At 40.4% G+C, this 22,503-nt stretch overlaps 1 protein-coding gene across 1 annotated transcript in view; it reads right to left on the reverse strand.

Moving 5' to 3' along the window:
- LRP1B (LDL receptor related protein 1B) overlaps positions 1 to 21,108 on the reverse strand; it is a 2,076,109-nt gene extending 2,055,001 nt beyond the window's left edge. The window contains exon 1 of the mRNA XM_089653623.1: positions 20,828 to 21,108. Coding sequence (XP_089509749.1) covers positions 20,828 to 20,909 — 82 coding nt within the window. The 5' untranslated portion in view covers positions 20,910 to 21,108. The remainder of the gene's footprint in view (positions 1 to 20,827) is intronic.
- Positions 21,109 to 22,503: the final 1,395 nt, after the last annotated feature.

Here is a 22,503-nt window from a genome sequence, read left to right on the forward strand (position 1 = left end):
ACATTTACCTAGAAGACAAACTTTGGCCAAAGTAGCTAAGATCTAAAATTCAAAGATTACCACACATTTGTAATGACAAGTATAAAATCTAGTGCAGCTGTGCATGGTAGCCAATCTAACTTCTAACTTCAGTTTGTTCAATTAGGCTTCGAAAATAAAACCTGGAAGCTGATTGCAGAGCAACGTCAGATTTTGCATGCTCCAGTTTTAGTATATCTCCGCATTGGGTCATTCAATGTAATCTGGATTCATACTGATGTAGTTAACTCATGTATCTTCAATATAATGGTGGCATACTATCTGCTCTGCCCACAAAGTTGATCCATCCACAGTCACACAAATTGGATCTTGACTGATCCTAGCCAGCTCCTTCACTCTAATTAACGGAATAGTTTGCAGGTTCTGCAGGAAAGCTGAACCTTTGAAATCAACAGAACTCAACATTCTGCGGTTTATTTCATAGGATAAGAAAGGGAACCTGTTATCACCTAAAAACATACTTGTGCTAATTTGAAAAATTCCAGTAGCCTGGCTGTTATGTTGAACCTCCAGTACTTTGAGTCACTGATCCAGGGCAAGTATGCAGATAAGGATTTTCTTTGACATCTTGATTTGCATAGTTGCACCGGCTCAGAAAGCACTGCAACCAATGGGAAAGAATTAGAGCTGGAAACACCATTTACAAGGAGATCAGAACAGGAAGCTTAAATATTTCTTTCATGACAAGCATACTTTAACCTCCCTAGTGGTCTGATTATTTCAGATTTTTGGAGCTGAAAGCGGTACCATTATTTTGCATGGAAATATGCAGTTTTTTTATTGTAGGCTGTAATTTTTAGGAATAACTCACTGAAATCTGTCCGAACAAGAGTCTATTAAACATCCCAGGTAGGATAAAATTTGAAACACGAAATCATAAATTATAATTTAATAAATAATCAAAAAAAATAATAATATAATAATAATAATACATTTAATTCAATAATATAATCAAACCAAAAACACTGAAATTTGAAATAGAGCGCCAAGTTTGCACATTGCTGAGCAAAGTTACAAAATCGTTTTCAGTGTCTGATGATGAATTTCCCCACAAATCATTATCACTCAATTCTGCAAGTGGTTCTGATTTACTATCGCTGTTCTCTAGCCGGTCTAAAACCGCTTTTGACCTAAAGGGACACTTTTTGGACGCCATGGACTTTTCTCAGTTTCCAGGCAGAAAGAACATTCAAAATGCAGGCAGGGCACAGGACAAAGCACTCGGGACAAAATGTATGTGAAATGGGTTGAAACAGCAATGTTTTGCCATGTAAAATTTATTTAAAGTTTAGTAAAGGGGGTGAAGCTCTGAAGATCTCCATCATCCAATCACGTGCATGCATCAAATGTTTTTTTTTTCTTACACCTGATTGGGTGTGCTTTATAAAGTAAAGCTTTACCACATTTACATCTATTTAAAAAAATGAGTGCAACTTTAGTTGCAAAGTGTACAGTCTATTTGCCTTTTGTAAATCCACCCGATATGTAATAATGAGGCAAACAGATGGGCTAACCTATAAACCTTGACAACAAATCCGATTTCAACTTTTTTAGGTTTTGAACAGACTTAGTCGTATCAAAGGTTCCTTTTTTTTCTAGTAAAATTATAAACATGTTATACTTACCTGCTCTGTGTAACGGTTTTGAACAAAGCAGCCCTGATCCTCCTCTTCTGGGGTCCCGGCATGCTCTCCCTGTGCTGGAATGGGTTTTTTCCCACTCCAAAGACACTCCCTTATGTAAGATAGAGACCTTAGATTGATAGCTCCTTGAGGGCAGGGACTGATATGGATGTACAGTATGTAAAGCACAGCATTAAAATTGTTAGCACCATTGATTTAGCTGTAATTAATGGTGTAAGCATTTTCCATGCTTATCTACAATCTATTATGCCAATGCTGACTTCTTACCAGAAAGTCACCGTTGTAGCCCACCCCATCTCACCTCCCTTGCTGGAGCTCCTGCATCAATCAGTAGGGACACGCAGGCAAGCCCTGTTGACTACTATACTACAATATACAGTATCTGCCAATTGTCTCAATACCGGTCCACTTTAATGGCAATACTTTTACTTCTGAGACTTCTCCTTTAACATCTTGCAGGTTTTGATGGTCTGCAAATATCCCTCACCAAGGCAATTTCAATCACATTTTAGACAGAGTGCACTAATAATCCAGCACTACAGTTCTAGCTGCAAATTAAATTTTATAATTACATCAAAAACTTCTTCCGAAATTCCAATAACAACTTAATGAGTGTTAATTTGTATTAATATTACCTGAACGAGTGTTTGTTGAAAAATATGCAAACATGTTGAGCAATTAGCAGCCCCTGTGTAATTTGCAGACAGTACAATAAAAGCTAAGTGTTACACAACATGTTCCTTTGTTACATTTGGAAGTGATCCTGCTGTTGAAGCCTTTGGAAGCGTTTAGACTAAGTACAGTAATTCAGTGCTTGCTGCTTGTATAGGCAGATGGTCTATTTAAGGTCAGATATATCAAATATGTTAATTTGTAGAACAAACGGCCTGTGCATTGTGTTCGCAGAACTGCTGGCAAATTATAGGCTGTTTGTATATTAGCTTTAAATGCACAGGTCTATCTTTGTTACAACGGAACAGTAACTTTATGGAAATTGTCTAGCTTCAACATGATAGCATTAACAAAAAACAATTCTCTGAAAGACCTTCAATAATAGATTTCCTTAGGTTAAAAAGAACAAAGTGGATCTGAATCCCTTACTGACATTTTTTTGTATATAAATATATATATATATATATATATATATATATATACTACCTCTTTCACCTTTTGTGAACCCATCTCAGTGCTTTTGATCTCTTCCATTCGCTCTTCCACTTTCCACTTCCTGTCTACATGGACCTGTCTACATGCACTCACGCAGGTGGACCTGGACCATTTTCCAAATATAACATATAAACAACAGTGGATCAGGACTAAAAAGGGGGAGTAGAACAAGCGCTGGATCCAAATGGTATAGCCACTAGCATAAAAAGGCAAACCTCAAACAGCCTCCTGGTGAAAAGCGAAACAAATAAAGTATGCAGCGCTAAAATAAAATATGACAATAAAATAATATAATACATTCCAATGTGAGATATACACAGCTGAAATGAATGGATTGGTATGGAAGCCAATACTATAATGCAGTATCATAAATCAAATCAAGGTGCATAAAGTGACAAAGGTGCCAAAGTCAATAAATCCATAGATATATCCAAGTGACATGGGAAATCCATGACATCTGTGGTATATAGAATGGCTATTAATTGCACTAACCAGATAGCGCGTTGGAGTAAAATGACCTACTCCTGGTCACTGGAGGGTTGAGATCAGAACTCCTAATCAAAGGAATGTTTTGCACCTCCACTGAGTACACAGAAGGTTCTCCCAGACAAGATGTGCAGAAATTCACTTTGCAAAGAATACCCAATCACCTTATCTCCCTGGTTCTCTTTTCTTTCTCCCTGACTGGCAGCCTGTGATCATCAGCACTGTGAAGCTTCTGTCAGTCTTCCTCTCTAGCCGAGCCAAGTCATACAATCAAGTCTTTCTTGCTGCAGTCCTGTTTCTGATCCCTTCTCATGTTTGTCTGTGCTCTTCTATCAGGACTGTGCAATGTGTGCAGACACGACCACTTGTAGTTTCCACCAGTGTCAGGAGCGTGTAATACTCCTGTTCCATGGTAGCTGCTGGTCTCATTCCAGCATCCCGGTTTTGGCTGAGCTGCACTCTCCCTGTCTGACTGTAAACCTACAACAGGAAGAAGGGTCAGCCGCACATAGGGGGATTGATGAATATAGTGTATATTTATTGATCCATAGGACACACAAAACACCAGGACATGAATACAGGACCTGTTAATGCGCTTCACACAATGTCATGCTTTATCATGTCAACCTGCAGGGTGATTGATGTAGATACAGCCTCTGGGTGGAAATCAAACCTGTTTAAGCCAGCAAAGCCCTCAGTGTCATGCTTGTAATAGTGTGTGGAACACGTGCTTCAAGCTCCCTGTTTACCTGTCTTGTTCACGTGCCTTGACTTTGACCTTCACCCGATCTCTACCCTGCCAGTTAGTTTGGATTACCTTGGTATCGACCTTGGACTGGACTTTGGACTACTCTGACTGCCTTTTGACCAAAGATTTGACCCTGACTACTCTCTAAATGTTGACTGGCCAAAACTGGGACTGCCATCAGACCCCTCTGCATGTCTGCCAACCACAAGTACTTATTTGCTGTGCTTAGATTGCACTTACCCACAGTGGTGTCAAAGCACTATAGCATTGTGTATAAGACCATAGGTCTGCTTGCCATAAGGGAAAGGGGGCTGCTATAGGTGAAAAAAACAGAGTCAGCTATAGTGCTTGACTACCAGCTCTAGGGGTAGGCATGACACAGGTGTGTTTGGCTGGTTGACAATCCAGAAGCACAATTGAGATAGAGGGAGAGAGTGTTGTCACTCTATAACAGGAAATGCCTGAAAAGGGACCTTCACAGCAGAATCATCAGTTATTGTTCTAATAAAATGTGCAGATTTAAAAACATTCTGGGGAATTAATTAAGCTCCCTGTGCCATTATGATGTAAACTTTGGAAGCGGAGAGCGCCATATTAACTGAGCAGATAGACCTGGCGCAGACAGAAACTGGTATGGGAACTGCATCTAATGAACAGAGGGAATGTGGCAGTTTTCCATATAGAAAACTGCCGCAGATACCCACCAGCTTGGATCTGGCATAGGAAATGTGTGCTGTTAGTAAACAGCTCACATCGTGCTTTCTAGCTATTCAGTGATTACACTACATGAGCAGAGATTACCACTCCACCTTCTCCTGCTCCAAACCGACCAGGGGGTGTGGGGACAGGCAGAGGGATCAGAGCAGGCAGCTCCAGCTCTCCTGCATTCTGTGATGTGTCTGTCATAGATGTGATAGAACAGAGAACTGATTGCTTCTAATTAACAAAGGGGCTTGCATCCTTTTGTTAATTAGGAGCAGCATATGCTCCATTTTTTATATTTAGAAGAGTGGCACAAGAATTATACAGTTATATATATAGTTTCCCGAAACAATTGACTGACACGTGGAAATTACGATGTGTTATCTTTTAGATATTATGTAATACAAGATATTTTTAATTGCCTTTTAAAAAAACTTTGTTTATATATTGCCTAGAAAAATGCCAATTTCAGGAGGAGTTTTGTCCTAACTGAACTACTTTCACTGTCTAGTCAGAGGGTAGGGGTTGGTCATGGGCAACCTGGGCTCAGAGAGAGTGGGTTGAATAATGTTGGCCATCAGACTGAGGACATCTAGTGGTAGAAAATAGTACTGTGGGGGAAATCTCTGGTTTAAAGGTAAATACCGCAGCAAAAGCTGGCTTTGTTATTTTATCCATTAATGGGCTATTCATTTTTATCTTGTTTTGTTTTTGGCTGGTTCTACCTTAATGTTTAAAAGACCAATTTTTATTCAGTTACGCGTTCATTGGAAAAAGGACTTTAATGTGTGTCTAAATAATGGGTTAATCCCTCAATTCATACACCTGTCTGCAGTTATTTCCAGCATATTAGCATTCAAACTAGGAGAGAAAGGGATATCATGGTAAATCAATCAGGTTTTCACAGTATATGTACACATAACAAATAGCTGAATGGAGGAGAGCACACACAGACAATTCCAGCAGTAAGCTGCATTGAGAGCAGATCCAGTCAGCTGTATACTGATTGTGTCACTCTTAAAAAGAAAGAACAAATTAAAAAAGCTTTATTCAAGGTCTGTTATCTGACAGCCCCCGCCCATAGCCAATCTTCTATAACGCGTTTCGCCCTGGTTGGGCTCAGTTGCAGAATGTTACACGATTAATGTGCTGCCATCTTTATATGGATTTTACAGCCCATTAGTAAGTGGCTGTTTTCACCAGCTAATCAGAAGCTTGATCATGCCGTATTGTTTTGGCTACTGTGAAATAAATGTAATGCCAGTGGTATCCAAATTAGAAAACCTGAAGAACAGAATTACATTTTTGGCAGTTCTTACATATTTTGTATATCTCAGCTATGTATAGGGCTGTTTTCCTGCATTTAGATTTAAATGATAGGTTAAATGCTAGGCTAAGATTTAGGGTCTATTTAAAGAATATGTAAACCCAACATTTATTTTCCTGATATTTATTTATTTATTTCAGGTACTTATATAGCGCCGTTATTGTACACAGCACTTTACATATATATTGTACATTCACATCAGTCCCTAACCCTCAAGGGGCGTACAATCTAAGGTCCCTAACTCACATTCATATATACACATACATACTAGGGACAATTTAGACAGGATCCAATTCACCTACCAGCATGTCTTTGAAGTGTGGGAGGAAACCAGAGTACCCGGAGGAAACCCACGCAGGCACAGGGAGAACATGCAAACTCCAGGCAGGTGGTGCCGTGTTTGGGATTCGAACCAACGACCCGAGTACTGCCAGGCGGAAGTGCTAACCATTTAGCCACTGTGCTGCCCATATGTACTTGCTGTACCGTGTACTTGTATGAAAAAGTATCCTGTTCTCTTTTTATTGCTTTCTTAGTGTGAAATCCCTGGTGTTCCTGCTAGAACCTCTGCTTTCCTATCAAAACTGACCACACTGGGCATGAGAGCAATCGTGGTCAGTTCTTCTGTAGCTGTGCTGGGAACTCATCCTCCAATGATCAGACTTATCCTGACAGGCTCCCCCTGCACAGATTTCACTGGGAAGTTCAGTGTATGCTGCTTCTCCTCCCCTCCGCGTTTGCAGCTGAAAACAAAGGGAATGTGATCACTTATAAAAAAGGGAAAAGGTTGTTTATAATTTTTTTATATCTATTCACTAATGATTTCTATTTTAAGCTGAAGGGGTTGTTTTACAAGGCAAAGGTTTACATATACTTTAAAGTGAACCTATTTTCTGCTCCAAAGAAATAGCTGTTCATTCCACTATGTCCTTTGCATGCTGAATGGGAGTGTCTGATTCATTTTAATCAGCTGATGCACTTTAAGTGATATAATAAGGAAAGCTGCAGGGTCTGCATCCTTTAAGAAGGATTTAACCCTTAGGGGGTATCTCACCAAAACTGAAATTCCTTTTGCAGCAGATGCCTTAAATTTGACTTGAATCTTAGTGCAGACAATTAGCAAGCCACTCACACAAGCAGGGAATGACATCATTGGGTAAGTTATGTACATCAACATTGTACAGAACACTTCCAGGTAGTTGCTGTGATACACTGAATTTTACATAAAATTACAGCAACTGCAGAATAAAAAGGAATGGTATTTTTTTTAAATAACATCAAATTACAGTATGGCTTGTGTTGGATATTATATATATATATATATATATATATATATATATATATATATATATATATATATATATACTGTATATATATATATATTCTGCTCAAAAATATTAAAGGTACGCTTTGAAAACACATCAGATCTCAATGGGGAAAAATCTCCTGCTGGATATCCATACTGATATGAACTGGATAATGTGTTAGGAACGTAAGGATGCCCCGTTTGATGATAATGAAAATTATCAACCTACAGAAGACTGAATTCAATGAAACCCTGAAAATCAAAGTGAGAAAATGATGCAGCAGGCTAGTCCATTTTGCTGAAATTTCATTGCAGCATTGGGGCATGCTCCTAATGAGACAATATATGATGTCCTAGGGTATTTCCTCCGAGATCTGGACCAGGGCATCACTGAGCTCCAGGACAGCTGAGGTGCAACCTGGTGGCATCAGATGGACCGAAACATGATATTCCAGAGGTGTTCTATTGGATTTAGGTCAACTGAGCGTGGGGGCTATTCAATGGTATCAATTCCTTCATCCTTCAGGAACTGCCTGCATACTCTCACCACATGAGGCCTGACATTGTCGTGCACCAAGAGGAATCCAGGACCCACTGCACCAGTGTAGGGTCTGACAATGGGTCCGAGGATTTCATCCTGATACCTAATGGCAGTCAGGGTGCCATTGTTTAGCCTGTAGAGGTCTCTGCAGCCCTCCATGAATATGCCTCCCCAGACCATCACTGACCCACCACCAAAACGGTCATGTTGAACGATGTTACAGGCAGCATAACATTATCCACGGCTTCTCCAGACCCTTTCATGTCTGTCACATGTGCTCAGGGTGAACCTGCTCTCATTTGTGAAAAGCACAGAGCGCCAGTGGTGGACCTGCTAATTGTGGTGTTCAATGGCAAATGCCAATTGAGCTCTATGGTGTCAAGCAGTGAGCACAGGGCCCACTAGAGGACTTAGTGCCCTCAGGCCACCCCCATGAAGTCTGTTTCTGATTGTTTGGTCAGAGACATTCACACCAGTGGCCTGCTGGTAGTCATTTTGTAGGGCTCTGGCAGTGCTCATCCTGTTCCTCCTTACACAAAAGAGCAGATACCGGTCCTGATGATGGGTTAAGGACCTTCTACGGCCCTGTCCAGCTCACTTAGAGTAACTGCCTGTCTCCTGGAATCTCCTCCATGGTCTTGGGACTGTGCTGGGAGACACAGGAGTTGGACTGCCTGTGCAAACTCTGTAAGGTCCAGGTATCACCTCATGCTACCAGTAGTGACACTGACCCTAACCAAATGGAAAATTAGTGAAAAAACAGTCAGAAAAGAGGAGTAGGGAAAAAAATGTCAGTGGCCTCCACCTGTAAAACCATTCCTGTTTTGGGGATTGTCTCACTATTGCCCATCTAGTGCACCTGTTGGTAATTTCATTAATATCAAAGCAGCTGAAACTGATTAACAACCCCTTCTGCTACTTAACTGACCAGATCAATATCCCAGGCGTTTAATGGACTTGATGCTATACTCTGATTAAAAAGTGCTCCTTTAATTGTTTTGAGCAGTATATGTATATATATATATACAAACTATCTCTCTCTCTCTATATATATATATATATGTGTGTGTGTGTTTTTTTTTTTATTATTATTTAATTTGTTGCTATTTTTTTCGATGAAGGTGGAGTTCCCTTTAAGGAATAAGGTTAAATACTAGGGATAGGTCAAGTGCTCAGTTTAGAGTTTGGGGGAGGAGGATTAAGTGCTGAGAGTGACTGTTGAGGTTTGATTTTTGATTAGGGGTTTTTCGGTTTCTGTTTCAGTTGGAATTAAGATCAGGTTATGCGTTATGATTACATTAGAAGAGTGGGATAAATTAGAAGTTAGGAATGGTATTGAACTGTCATTAAAACACCAATCAACGGTTGAGAAAAATATTGACAAATGACAAGACAAGAACATTTTTTGGCACATTTTCATGTATTTTATAGTTCCACTGGGAGCAATGAAGGGTTAGTATTTAATGTCATTGCAATGGCTATTTGTAGCTGGAGGAGCAGTTTGAAGGCAATAAACCAATTAACACCCACCCACATGACAACAAGCAACATTTGAACATTTCTCACGGGGTTCAGTGAATAATTCAAAACCCTGTATGGATTGGACACAAAAGAACAAAACAGATAATGAGCACTGTTAAGAGCGTTTATCATGTCATTGCCCTGCCTTGCCTTTCAGCAATGTGTAGGAGCCAGCGATCCCCCTGGATAACAGTTCTCGGCTCATATAGTGATTAGGCAAGATGAAGAATTGAGGCATATTATATAAATCTGTACCTGTATGCATTCATTGCTCCCGTCTTGCCTCCCACACACAAACACAGTCCAGAAATACACTGATCAGTCCAGATTTGTCCATGAGTAATTGGATATAAATGGAATATTGGTTAATAGGATAGATACTTTAATAAAATATATTGTCAACAGTTATTGTACCTGAAGTGAAGATAGCTTAATTTTTTGCATCCTTACAAAAAAAAAAATCCCATGTAAGGGTAGTTTCTGTAGCTGTAATTCCTGTGCCATAATAAACCCTAAGAGAAGATACAATTCTTTCTCAAACTAGTAAAAAATAAAAATAATAATTAAAAAAAAAACTATATATATATATATATATATATATATATATATATTAGGTACACCTGTTCAATTGCTTGGTAACACAAATTGATAATCAGCCAATCACATGGCAGCAACTCAATGCATTTAGGCATCTAGACGTAGTGAAAACAACTTGCTGAAGTTCAAACTGAGCATTTGAATGGGGAAGAAAGGGGATTTATGTGACTTTGAATGTGACATGGTTGTTGGTGCCAGCCAGGCTGGTCTGAGTATTTCAAAAACTGCTGATTTATTGGGATTTTCACGCAAACCCATCTCTGGGGTTTACAGAGAATGGTCTGAAAAAAAAAGAAAATATCCAGTGAGGAGCAGCTGTGTGGATGATAATGCCTTGAAGATGTCGGAGGTCAGAAGAGAATGGGCAGACTGGTTCAAGATGATAGAAGGCAACAGTGACTCAAATAACCACTCATTACAACCAAGGTATGCAGAATACCTTCTCTGAATGCACAACACGTCAGACCATGAAGCAGATGGGCTACAGCAGCAGAAGACAGTTCATCTGTCCTCAAAATTATTGCCTTTGTTATTTTGAAAAGCCAGAATTAAAGTAGTGGTGAAACAAAGCACTTACTGGTTTTACTAATAAATTATTGTGTAATAATTATTCTTGGTCAGTGTAATTGGGGGCCTCTACCTACATATATGTGCTAAAAAATGTTCTTCTTTCTTATGAAAGAAAGTAGGGATTAGCGATGAGCCAAAATTGTGTGAAAATGCTTCAAAAGATATCTGCCGGACAAAAAAAACTAACTTGGAAATTACAAATGTTCCCCGATGTTCCCCGAACCGCACTGAAGCAGCCTGGGAAGGGATGGGGGTAGGAGAGCAAGCATGTGGTTCCCCTCCTTAACCATGCCAGTCCACATGCCCTCAACATGGGGAAGATGACTTGTCGGGGGGGGGGTGTCCCTGGCAAAGCTTCTTGTCCCTAAGTTGAAGATGGCGAGTGCTTCATGAATGACTTCAGGCACAGGCAGGCGGGTAGACCTGCTCATCAAAGGGCAATCCACTAGAGTTTAGAGTAAACTTGTATCACCCCGAACTCAAACCTCTATTCCTAGTTGAAGGCTATTTTTTGTTCCCCTATGACACCCATCAAAAGGATTTTCCCCTGGGAACACATAAAGCAATACAACCTTAACAGAGGCTCCAATGTTTCCCCATTCAGTTCAAAACTAAATAACATTGTTGGCTGTAGTTTGGTTTTAAATCTCTAATTTTATCTAAGTACCTACCCTGGCCTCAAAAAATTAAAAGCAGGAACCCTCAGGGGACATATACGGCACTGAGATTATTGCTTGTCTTCATTGTTGGTTCATATGTACAAACACATTTTAGATGAGGAAGATCAGAGGGTGGTAATTAATTAAACATTACAGCTACCCTTAAAATACTTTGCCTTCTATCAGGATATAGTTGCTTTTCAAGACCTACAGAAAACAGTGTAGCCCCTTGTCTTTATTTTATTTTTAAGCCCAAGGTGTACTGATGCCTCAAAATTGTCCTGGCACAATCTCCCAAAAATACACACAAGCATTAATCATACCGAACAAGAGTCAGAACATCAAAGTTCCACTGTCTAGTATGTTTACAATAACCCTACAGGCAGCGCAATGAATCACCGCATATCCCAGCCAATTCCCTTGCCTAATGCTGGTTTGAATCCTATGTCAACATTTCTTCTCTCACTTGGCCAGACCTGACATCTTCCTATGTTCCGAATGAGACGGTATTTTCGTCCTAAAGACAAGCGGCCGGCAAAGCACGCATTGTGTGCTTTGTGCCAGGAGCTCTGCTGGGACTGCTAGTTCATCAGTCGCTGTACAGCCACTTTCAGTGTATTTTATATCGATGAAAAAGGCTATAGAACTAATGAATGTATGTCCAGGGTACTGTAGTACATTTGGTCTTAGATTTTTTTTTTTTTCTATTACAAATAAATTTTTGCATTATTTTATAGAGGATTTAGACACATATGAAGACATGCAGACTTTACAAATATAACATGATTCCGAACAGATTGTTACTGTTGATTTATGGTATTGACGTACTGATCTCTCTATGTTTATTTCAGTTTATTTCTTAACTTAGAAGCAGCTGTCACTATATATATATATTTAGGAAAAAAAAAGAATAATTATATATATATATATATATATATATATATATATATATATATATATATAGTGTGTGAATATATATATATATATATATATATATATATATATATATATATTTATTTGTTTATTTCAGACAGTGGGAACAGGCGACAACACAGGGAGAGTACGCTTCGGCATAAAGGATCCCAACACAGCGAAGGTGAGTATGCAGGCAAGAGGTTAGCCTTGCATTAGAGAAAGTCAGTGTTAGGGTTACAAATAGGTTACATGTTAGTATGAATTTTACAGTGGGGGTGAGTGTTGGGCTATAGGGAGCATCTATTGTTAAGATTAATGGGGGGGGGGGTTAGAGTAAGATTTCATTCACATCATCCAGGTGCGATGGAGGTCGCGTATATCCATGCGTTCCCTTGTGTTGCATGAAGGGCAGCCAGTTCATTTCAATGGGCTGCCCTGCGCACGAGAAACACACTGCACCAAACTGCATGGTTAGCAAATGCACTGGAGTGCCATTAACACTTAGGGCCAATTCACACTAGTGCAGTGACCAATGTTTTTCCATAGTGTAAAAAGCCAGTCACTGCCAGGACACACAGAAAACAACTGCTATCTGTGTGTCCTATTCACAATGAAACGCAGATCGGAGCTGCGCTGCAGTGATCTGTAATAAAATGCACACATGTTGCATTATATTACAGTGCACTGGATTGGATTGTATGTCACTGTACAGTATCACAGTGCACCACACAGCTGTACAGTGACATGAATGAAGTGTCACTTTTGCATACTTCAAATAAAGTTGAGAGCAAAAAAACAGGGGAGCTGTATGAAGTGATGAATCACACACCACACCATCCCCTACTGCTGGCTCACTACAGCCGGAATGGACAGATGCTGGACTGTAAACCCTTGTAGTTTATGGTCCGGCAGCTGTCCGTTTATGTCCATAATGCAGCCTTAATGGCACTACCGTGCATCTGCTAAAGGGCAGTGCATATCTGTGTGTGTCGGGAGAACATTTCCAACATGCACAAGGGTGAGGGATACAAGGAGGGTTAGGGTAAGGTTAGTGTTGGGGTTACAGGAAGGAACAATGTAGGGTTAGTGTTGGGGTCACAGGGAGGGTGTGTTAGAGTGAGGGTTGCAGGGAGGGTTAGTGTTGTTGAGGTTAAAGGGAGGGTTAGTGTTGGGGTTACAAGGAGGGTTAGTGTTAGAGTGAGGGTTACAGGGAGGGTTAGTGTTGGGGTTGCAGGGAGGGTTAGTGTTGTTGAGGTTAAAGGGAGGGGTAGTGTTGGGGTTACAGGAAGGGACAGTGTAGGGTTAGTGTTGGTTATAAGGAGGGTTAGTGTGAGTGAGTGTTACAGGGATGATTAGTGTAGGATTAGTGTTGGGGTTACAGGGAGGGTTAGCGTAGGGTTAGTGTTGGGGTTACAGGGAGGGGTAGTGTTGGGGTTACAGGAAGGGACAGTGTAGGGTTAGTGTTGGTTATAAGGAGGGTTAGTGTGAGTGAGTGTTACAGGGAGGGTTAGTGTAGGATTAGTGTTGGGGTTACAGGGAGGGTTAGCGTAGGGTTAGTGTTGGGGTTACAGGGAGGGTTAGTGTTGGGGTTACAGGGAGGGTTAGTTTAGAGTTAGTGTTGGGGTTAAAGGGAGGGTCAGTGTTGGGGTTACAGGGAGGGTTAGTGTAGAGTTAGTGTTGGAGTAACAGTGAGGGTTAGTGTAGGGTTACTGTTGGGGTTGGGGGGGGGTTAATGTTGGGCTTACAGGAAGTGACAATGTAGGGTTAGTGTTGGGGTTACAGGGAGGGTTAGTGTTAGAGTGAGGGTTACAGGGAGGGTTAGTGTTGGGGTTACAGGGAGGGTTAGTGTAGGGTTAGTGCTTGGGTTACAGGGAGGGTTAGTGTAGGGTTAGTGCTGGGGTTACAGGGAGGGTTAGTGTAGGGTTAGTGCTGGGGTTACAGGGAGGGTTAGTGTAGGGTTAGTGCTGGGGTTACAGGGAGGGTTAGTGTAGGGTTAGTGTTGGGGTTACAGGGAGGGTTAGCGTAGGGTTAGTGTTGGGGTTACAGGGAGGGTTAGCATAGGGTTAGTGTTGGGGTTACAGGGAGGGTTAGTGTTGGTGTTACAGGGAGGGTTAGTGTAAAAGTGAGGGTTACAGGGAGGGTTAGTGTTGGGGTTACAGGGAGGGTTAGTGTAGAGTTAGTGTTGAGGTTACAAGCAGGGTTAGCGTAGAGTTAGTGTTGGGGTTACAGAAAGGGACAGTGTAGGGTAAGTGTTGGGGTCACAGGAAGGGTTAGTGTTAGAATGAAGTTTACAAGAAGGGTTAGAGTTAGTGTTAAGTTTGAGGAAGGGTGAGTGGGAGGCTATAGTAACAGGGAGGTTTAGTGTTAGAGTTACAGACAGGGTATTTGGATTACAAGGGATTAAAAGGGTTAGGGTTATATTGAGGGTTTGTGTTACAGACAGGATTCAGTGTTACGTTCGAAGTTACAGGGAGAGCTGCTGTTAAAATGACAGCAAGTACAGAGAGGGTCAGTGAATGGTAAGAGTATGAGGAGGGTTATTGGATGGTTGGAGTTACTGGAAGGGTAATGATGTGTTAAATTAAAGGGAAGGCAACTGTTAGAATTACAGCAATGGTGGATATTACAGTTATAGGGAGGAGTACGGTTTCAGTGAAGGTTGGTGGATGGTGAGGAATACAGGAAAGGTCAGGGAAGGGTTAGCATTACAGGGAAGGTTAGGTTAGTGTTAATGTTAGGAAGGGTGTGCATTGGGGTTAGACTGAGGGTTATTATCAGAGTCACAGCGATGGAGAGATTAGTTGGAGGGAGCTTTAGCTTAGAACATCACCCTCAACATTTGAAGCTCTACATGAAAACTACCAAGCTCCAGACACCAAAAGCTAATAAATGTGTATATATATATATATATATATATAGAGAGAGAGAGAGAGAGAGAGAGAGAGAGAGAGAGAGAGAGAGAGAGAGAGAGAGTAGATGGATAGATAGATAGATAGAAATCTGTCCCACGGTTTACTTTCCTTGTCTTATTAACAAAAAAAGACAACAGAAACAGATTTAAAGAGGTCTCTTTTAGCCTTAAACAATGCTCAACATATACCATAATAGCTGTATTCTTCAGTAGCCACACAAGATATAAATCTACTTTGTGCATGGAATGCCTTTGCAAATCCAGTTATTACCATGTAAATGTAGTGGTAACATCATCACTGTGCTGTGCAGACAGCAGAGCTGTGTGAGGGACCCAGAAGACCCCACTACAGGCGACCAGCAGAAAACTACAGAAGGGGGCGGAAACAAGACCAGTTACCCTGCACAAGAAGGGAGCGTAGCAGTGAGCGGTCTTTATTACAGGAAACTTCTGCACAGAGGGAACGTTTCACAGGATTACTGAACAGATCAGGAAGAAATACACCAAAGCACACCAAGATTCAAGTAAGAATACACATGACTCTAGTATCTGGATAATATTCACTTATCCCTCATTAAGTTCAGCTTTAATATCTAGTACACATACCAGGCCAAATATCTCAATTTCTGCAGAGCCGTAGTAACATTTCAGTTCACATTTCTCCATGCTTTTACTATTTCTTTTATGCAAAGGTAACTTGCTTTTTTATGTTCCCTGATCCATAAAGGATACACAAATGTCAGCAGACCTTAACTGAGATATACAATCTAAGAATTTCACTTACTGAATACCCACAATTCATTTCACACATAATATTTTACAGCTTAGTACGGCAGGTCAAAATATAATTTTCTGTTAAAGGGACTGGTTAGACAAAAATCTACATGTACTCAATGAAGGAGTGACTCTGTATGGTAGCTGGGGGTCATATATAATGTGTATATATATATATACAGTATATCAGTATTTGTACTTAAAAAAAGAGGTTCCAAAAAATGCTTTAGTGAGGGTTTTTGTCACATTGAGTCACCTATTAGAAGCATCCCCACCCCCGAGGAACTATCTGAGAGCTGCAGTGACCAAGTGCAATTAACCCTTGAGGCACTGACGTACTCTCAATACCAGCATAGATAGTGCATGGGGATCAGCACATGGTGTATATATTTTTTTTTAGTTTGCATGTTTACTGTGCATACTTAATTGCAGGGGATGGGAAGGGCCCTTTATGCTGCAGGTGTTAATACATTTAATCTTCATTTTGTTTGCAGCAACTTGATTTGCAGCATATAGAGTTTATGAAACAGCTTTGATAATCATATTTCTATATAATATGGTTTTATAATGTAACAATTAATAATTAGTATAGCCCACAATGTCCTTTTAAACCATACTCGGCACATTTTAAGAAACAATCTGTTATTACAAATAATAAACAAACTAATAATGCAGAAAACAAGATTGTCTCATTACAAGAAGACTCCTAGTGGTGGGAACTAAAATAACACCTAGATCCAACAAGATATAGTAGTAGACTTCATTTGCGAGATGGTTAAGCATGAGAGATCAGAAAAAAGGACACAATTTTTTTTTCTCATATATATCGGTTGCTGTGCTATTGGTTGAAACAGAGGACATAACATCACTAAGAGAAACCATTCATTCAATAAGTCTTCCCCCTTGTAAAGCATTACATTAATAATTATTTCAGAGCCATGCAGTAATAAATCATTACAACATTCCAGTTGACATATAAAATTATATGGTAGCACCATGCCAATTAGAAATGTAAAACAACGTTTAATATGTTTCCTTTTCAACCATACATATTCAATACTTAACATATGAATCGGCAAGAAAATAATTAAACAGTACATTTTAAGGTGCTTAAGACCAAATCTAATGCATGATTCTAGATGTTAAACCTCTCTTTATAGAAAATTCTGCTTTAATGACATCAAGTTAACACAAAAAAAGAAGCAAAACCTCAAACACAATTGTGAAGCTGTCCAGATCTCAAAAACCTGATGTCCCCATTCCATAACCTACTCCCCACCAACATCTACTGGAAGATCAACACAGAAGATAACAATGGAAGCGTCGCTAAGCTTTTATCATTGCAACAAAAGTTGATTGTACTTGGACAGTTTCTACTTATACAAGTAGATCCTCCACAGTCTTTCCTCCAATTCATTGGAGAGGACTTCAATAGACTTCGAAAGGTTGCGTATACTACCTCCACTTGTCTATGCTTAGGCAGCTCTTCATAGCTGTCAATCACTACCTTCACAACCTGCTATCTTTGCCTACAGCAGGAATACCTGGTAAGAGATAAAGGCAGCAAAACAACAATTAAATTATCAGAACAAGCTTTCAGGGCCTATTCACTTTTTCAAAGGTCCAAGCAGAACTCACCTTAGAAGACCTTAAAAGAACGAGGGTAGGCTTTGAAAGCTTGTCCTGAAAATTTAACATTTAGTGCAAATAAAAATATTATCGCCAGTGCCGGGACAAGGTCATCCAGCGCCCAGGGCAAGGATGCCAAACTGCACCCCCCCACATGAAGTGCAAGCTTAGGGGATCCTACCCCCAGCAGCCACCAGCTTGTCAAAATCACTGCTGCTGTCAATACTCCTGTCAGCATTGTAACAGAAGGAAGGTACCCCCGTCCCTACAGTAAACCATGGAGACCAGGGCAGCCGCAACTCCCACCCTCCCCTTGCCCGGGCCCTGATTATCACTGACAGTACTCAGTAGTGTTGTAGCAAATGTACACTAATACAGCTACAATCACCTTAAGAGGTTGGGGAAAAGGTGGAAGGAAAAAAGCCACACAGAGAAGGCAACCAACAGTGTGAACTAGAATGAGATCAGAGAGCATGCAGTCTGTTCTTTCTGAGTTCGTGTCTTTTACAGCTCACTCCAGCAAACTGGAACATTTTGCTCTAAAGAAAAGCCAGGGAAGCTTTTTCTGGTATGGCACTTAAATGCGCCAAAGGTTAACACCATTTGCATACAGTCACAAGCAAGAAGGTTTTCATTGTGATTGTTTTAACGCTTGAACATGTTGGTGTTAATACCTTTAAATATCAACAATGGACCTCCTTCATTTTAAGTTAAGGGTATAAATCAAGGGTCTTTTGTAGATGTATATTAATTTAATAAGGGACTCAGTACAATAGTAAGACAATAATATTATCTTGTGTTAAAATTGGGTGACCTCCAATGGTAACTCTTGGAAGGTCTGGTGGGTCCAGTGATAACTCTTGGAAGGTATGGTAGGTCCAATGTATTTTAACACCATGTCTTATGTAAAGACCACACTGCATGACCCATATTCAGAATTAAAGACCAAACTTGACCCTTGTGTTGGAATAACATCCATGATAGGACATAGCTTTATTCCCACTTACGCTCACCTTTGGGGTATTGAGATTCTTGGAATATTTGAATGCATTTCCATTGACATTCTGTTCACAAACTAATTGCCATGCAAAGATCACAGCTCCTGAATAAAAACGCCAACATTGAAGAGCATATTTTTCAAAGTGCCATATGACTCCAAAGTACTCATTAATCTTGGGCCAAGCACTGTAGAGATGTAAAATAGACTCATTCCGGTTTACCTTTCAATTATATTAATTTATGTGGAGAAGCCACACCTGCGTCTAACCACGTTCCGACACCGAGGGCGAGGTGTGCGGGTTTTTTCTACGGCCAACATGTCCCAAACAGAGCAGACTTTATCAACTGATAAATGACTCATGAAACTTTCTGCAAAGCAGCATAAATGTATGAAGCACGATGCCCCAGGATAATTTCCAAGCAAGTTGAGTTGTGAGGAATATATTTAGAGACGGTTTTATTTAGCCGGCAAACTAACAAGAAGGTATTAACTAATCTGGCGAACCGCAGAAGGCAACTCAGAAGCTCTTCTGCGAGACATTTGTACAAATCACCTTGGTAACCTATCTTCCTCTGACAAATGCTCCGATATTACTTGGAGCAGGAATGTGCTTGGACCCTAGGTGACAGAAACATAACAATGTCGCCTAAAGAACCCAAATGCCATATGGTGCACGCTGAATGAAGCTTAGACATCTCGGTGTCCATACAGTCTCTTAATGAGAAAAGGACAGTGTGAGATAATGAGGAGGATTCTATTAAAAGACTTACAGGATTTTGGACAAATTCCTTTCAAACAGGCCATGCAATGATATGCACCATTTCACCACAGATTGTTTAAATACTTGGATATGCAGTTCTGCATAAGGCAATACCACAGACAGTTGCTCACTCACAGTAGTTTAAATATAAAGCTTCTTTGATGTTCTTAGAGATGCTGATGGATGAAGATACGGCAGATTTGTAAATCCGGCAATGAGGTCTTTCATGGGAGACCATGAGGTCTTTAAGGACAACACATGTGTCCATACACATCCATACCCTATAGCACCCAATTAATAAGGTAAATAGGAACCAGGCAAGGGTAACCAAGCAGGGATCATATTTAATAGTTCTAATGACACTAAGATGAAATTTGATTGGTTAATGACAAGGGGGGTAACCTCACCAGCATGTGCACTCTCTAAATATTTAAGCCCCTATAATGTAATGATATATGTTATACATGGAGGCACATTACCAGAGCCCATACCATTATGAGTCTATTTTACATACTGCAAAGTGATTTTCATTTTTTTGGATTACCGAATCCCGAAGGGATTTTTCCAAGTTGAAATAATGCATATTAATGGACAAGTTAAGAATTTGGTTAGCGAGGCTGCACTGTCAAATAACCTCCCCGTATGTTTTACCATAAGGTGTAGCATATGCCACTGAACACATTAGACATGCATGCATAAATACATTAAATATCCTTTTATTATTAATTTTTTTTCTTTAGGGTAAAAATATGTCCTGAGCAAGGCGTGTAACCCATCCCCTGCCGAAAATGCTAAACTTCACCCAGCCATTTCACCAGAATAACGTGGAAGAAACAGGAGAAGTAATGTTTTATAACTCAGAATCATTTTTAAATGCCTGCAGTTGCCTCTGCAAGGAGGGCGGCAAAAGTTCCAATCTAACCCAGTTATAACAGCTGCACAGCTCTCTGTTGCCGCTATGTTGACAGCTTATTGATTGGCATTGGTTTTCTTAAAAGATCCATAGCTGAAATCACAGTCTAAAAAAGAGGCTTTTTTCATCCTACACAATTACAGACGCTTGAACGAGAGAGATATCAGGAGGACACAAGTTTATAAGGCATTGTTGTTTCTGCAGAACACAACTATAAAGCCTCATACCATAATGTGCTATAAAAACCCTTTTCCTGGGTACTTGCTACCATCTACATGTGAAACCTATCATAGCACTACAGCAAGCTCAGGTAAGAAGATTGATAAGTCAGCTTCTGATTGAAATTCCTTCTACCTCCGGTGAACCGAAACCAAGCCAACATCAGCCATGCATCCCTAAATATCCATATTTAAGACCCCTAGGTGTCTAACCGCTAAGCATCTTGCAGCCCCTTTTTTTAAATACTCTACTTTTCTTACTGTCTAAGCATCACCAAGCATAGCAAACATAAGGAAAAAAAACAATAATCCCACTGCTTTTTTTTGAAGAGCATCACCACCATCCTAAGAAGCTACAGAGATAACTTTGAAGTTGTGTCAAGGGATACAAGACTTCTTACCTGCATCAGCACCCAGACTCAGCACCTTGGCAATAGGCAGTAATCCTGATAGAGCCACCAAGGCTAGGAAGAACTCAGACATTGTTGCAGGCAAAAGGGTTGAAAAGAGACTGCTGATGACTGCCTGCTTGCACACAACACTCAGCGAGCTTGGAGTCTAGTGTAATTTACAAATGTCAATGGAAATTCTTCTGCTAAAGCAAGCCAGCCTGCCTGCTTTCCCCCCCCCTCCTGCTTCCAGCAGGACTTGTAGGTGTGTATGTGTGTGCGAGCTGCCTGTGTGTCTTGACTCCTCAATGCAGAATACACGTCTGATGTTACATCACAAGAGAGGGGCAGAGAGAAAATGAGAGAAGGGAGAGAAGAGAAGAGATGCCAGTAGGATTGGATCTTCTGATTAATCACACAATCTAACACATACACCCCAATCCTTGGCCATAAATCACCCCCATCAATGGCTAAAGAGCTATTTGAACACACAAGGAGGGATGCATATCAGCCTAAAAGGACTGCATAGAACAATTCTCTTCTTCTGCTTCCTCCTCTCTGTCACTTCACATTCATCTACAGCAAAAAAAAAAAATCTATCTGGTCATTTAATAATGGCATTGGATACATCCCACTTCTTTGGCTTTTTTTTTTTTTTCCTCGTCGAATGCTATTTTAGCCAAACGGTCCTCTTGCCAACGGATTTGGTGCAAATGCAAGAAAAAAAAAAAAAAGCAGCTCTGTAATTAGCTATAGAAGAAGCAGAAGGGTGGGGGGAAGGGGAAGGGGGGGTGCTTGCCATCTAGCTGCCTCTGACAGTGCCTGGTGGGCTGAGGGATTAATAAGCTTTTGGGAAGGCAACCGGAGCAACATAATAGATGATTCAGCATTAAACAGTAAATGAGCAGTATCCACAAAGACTGATTCATGGATTGCTCTGGATCTGAAGTCTAGCAGGACCCTCGTGGAGTATAAACGATGCCCCCTTATGTTAGCCAAGCAGAAGGCAGGATGGTGTCGGAGAGTGGGCTCTACTGAGCTGTCCGAGTTCACTGCCACGGCAGGTGGGCCGCTAACCTTTTTGGCATGCAAGTGCAGCTGGATAGCAAAGGGTTAAACAGCCCAAAAAAGGGCTTTTACGTTTATGTTATTGCCAGCATTGAGGATGATTTACTTAACTTCACTTTTGTGGGGAAAAAATATTTTAAAAATATATATATTTGAACGCAAGTCATATTGTAATTGAATGTTAGTAATAATAACCTTTCCTTTTCAATCTGCAGCTCTGTAATTGTCTATAAAATGCAATATGGCAACCTGGAGGTGTTCTGCACACAGATGGTTTACAGAACACCCCCTAAAAACGTAATTTCCTGCTTGTGTGATTGGCTCACTGACTTTGCCAGAAGTCTGGACTAAGATACAAGTCAGAATTTTAGCATCCCCTGCAACAAAAATGTCATTTTTAGTGTGATACTCTCAAAGGGAAATCACATCTAAAGGGATGCAGACCCTGCCACTTTCCTCATTAGAGTCCTACAAGTGCAGCAGCTGATTGATAATTATAAAGTCACTCCCATTCACATTAATGTTGCACATAGACACAGACAAACAAACAGCTATTTCTTCGGAATAACAAAAGGTTGATATCTTCAGTTCAGTTTGTAAAAATCCTTGCAATGTACATA

Source organism: Staurois parvus, unplaced genomic scaffold (assembly GCF_062004578.1).
Source record: "Staurois parvus isolate SC_StPar_1 unplaced genomic scaffold, SC_StPar_1.0 ptg000716l, whole genome shotgun sequence".
In the NCBI taxonomy this organism is placed as follows: Eukaryota; Metazoa; Chordata; class Amphibia; order Anura; family Ranidae; genus Staurois; species Staurois parvus.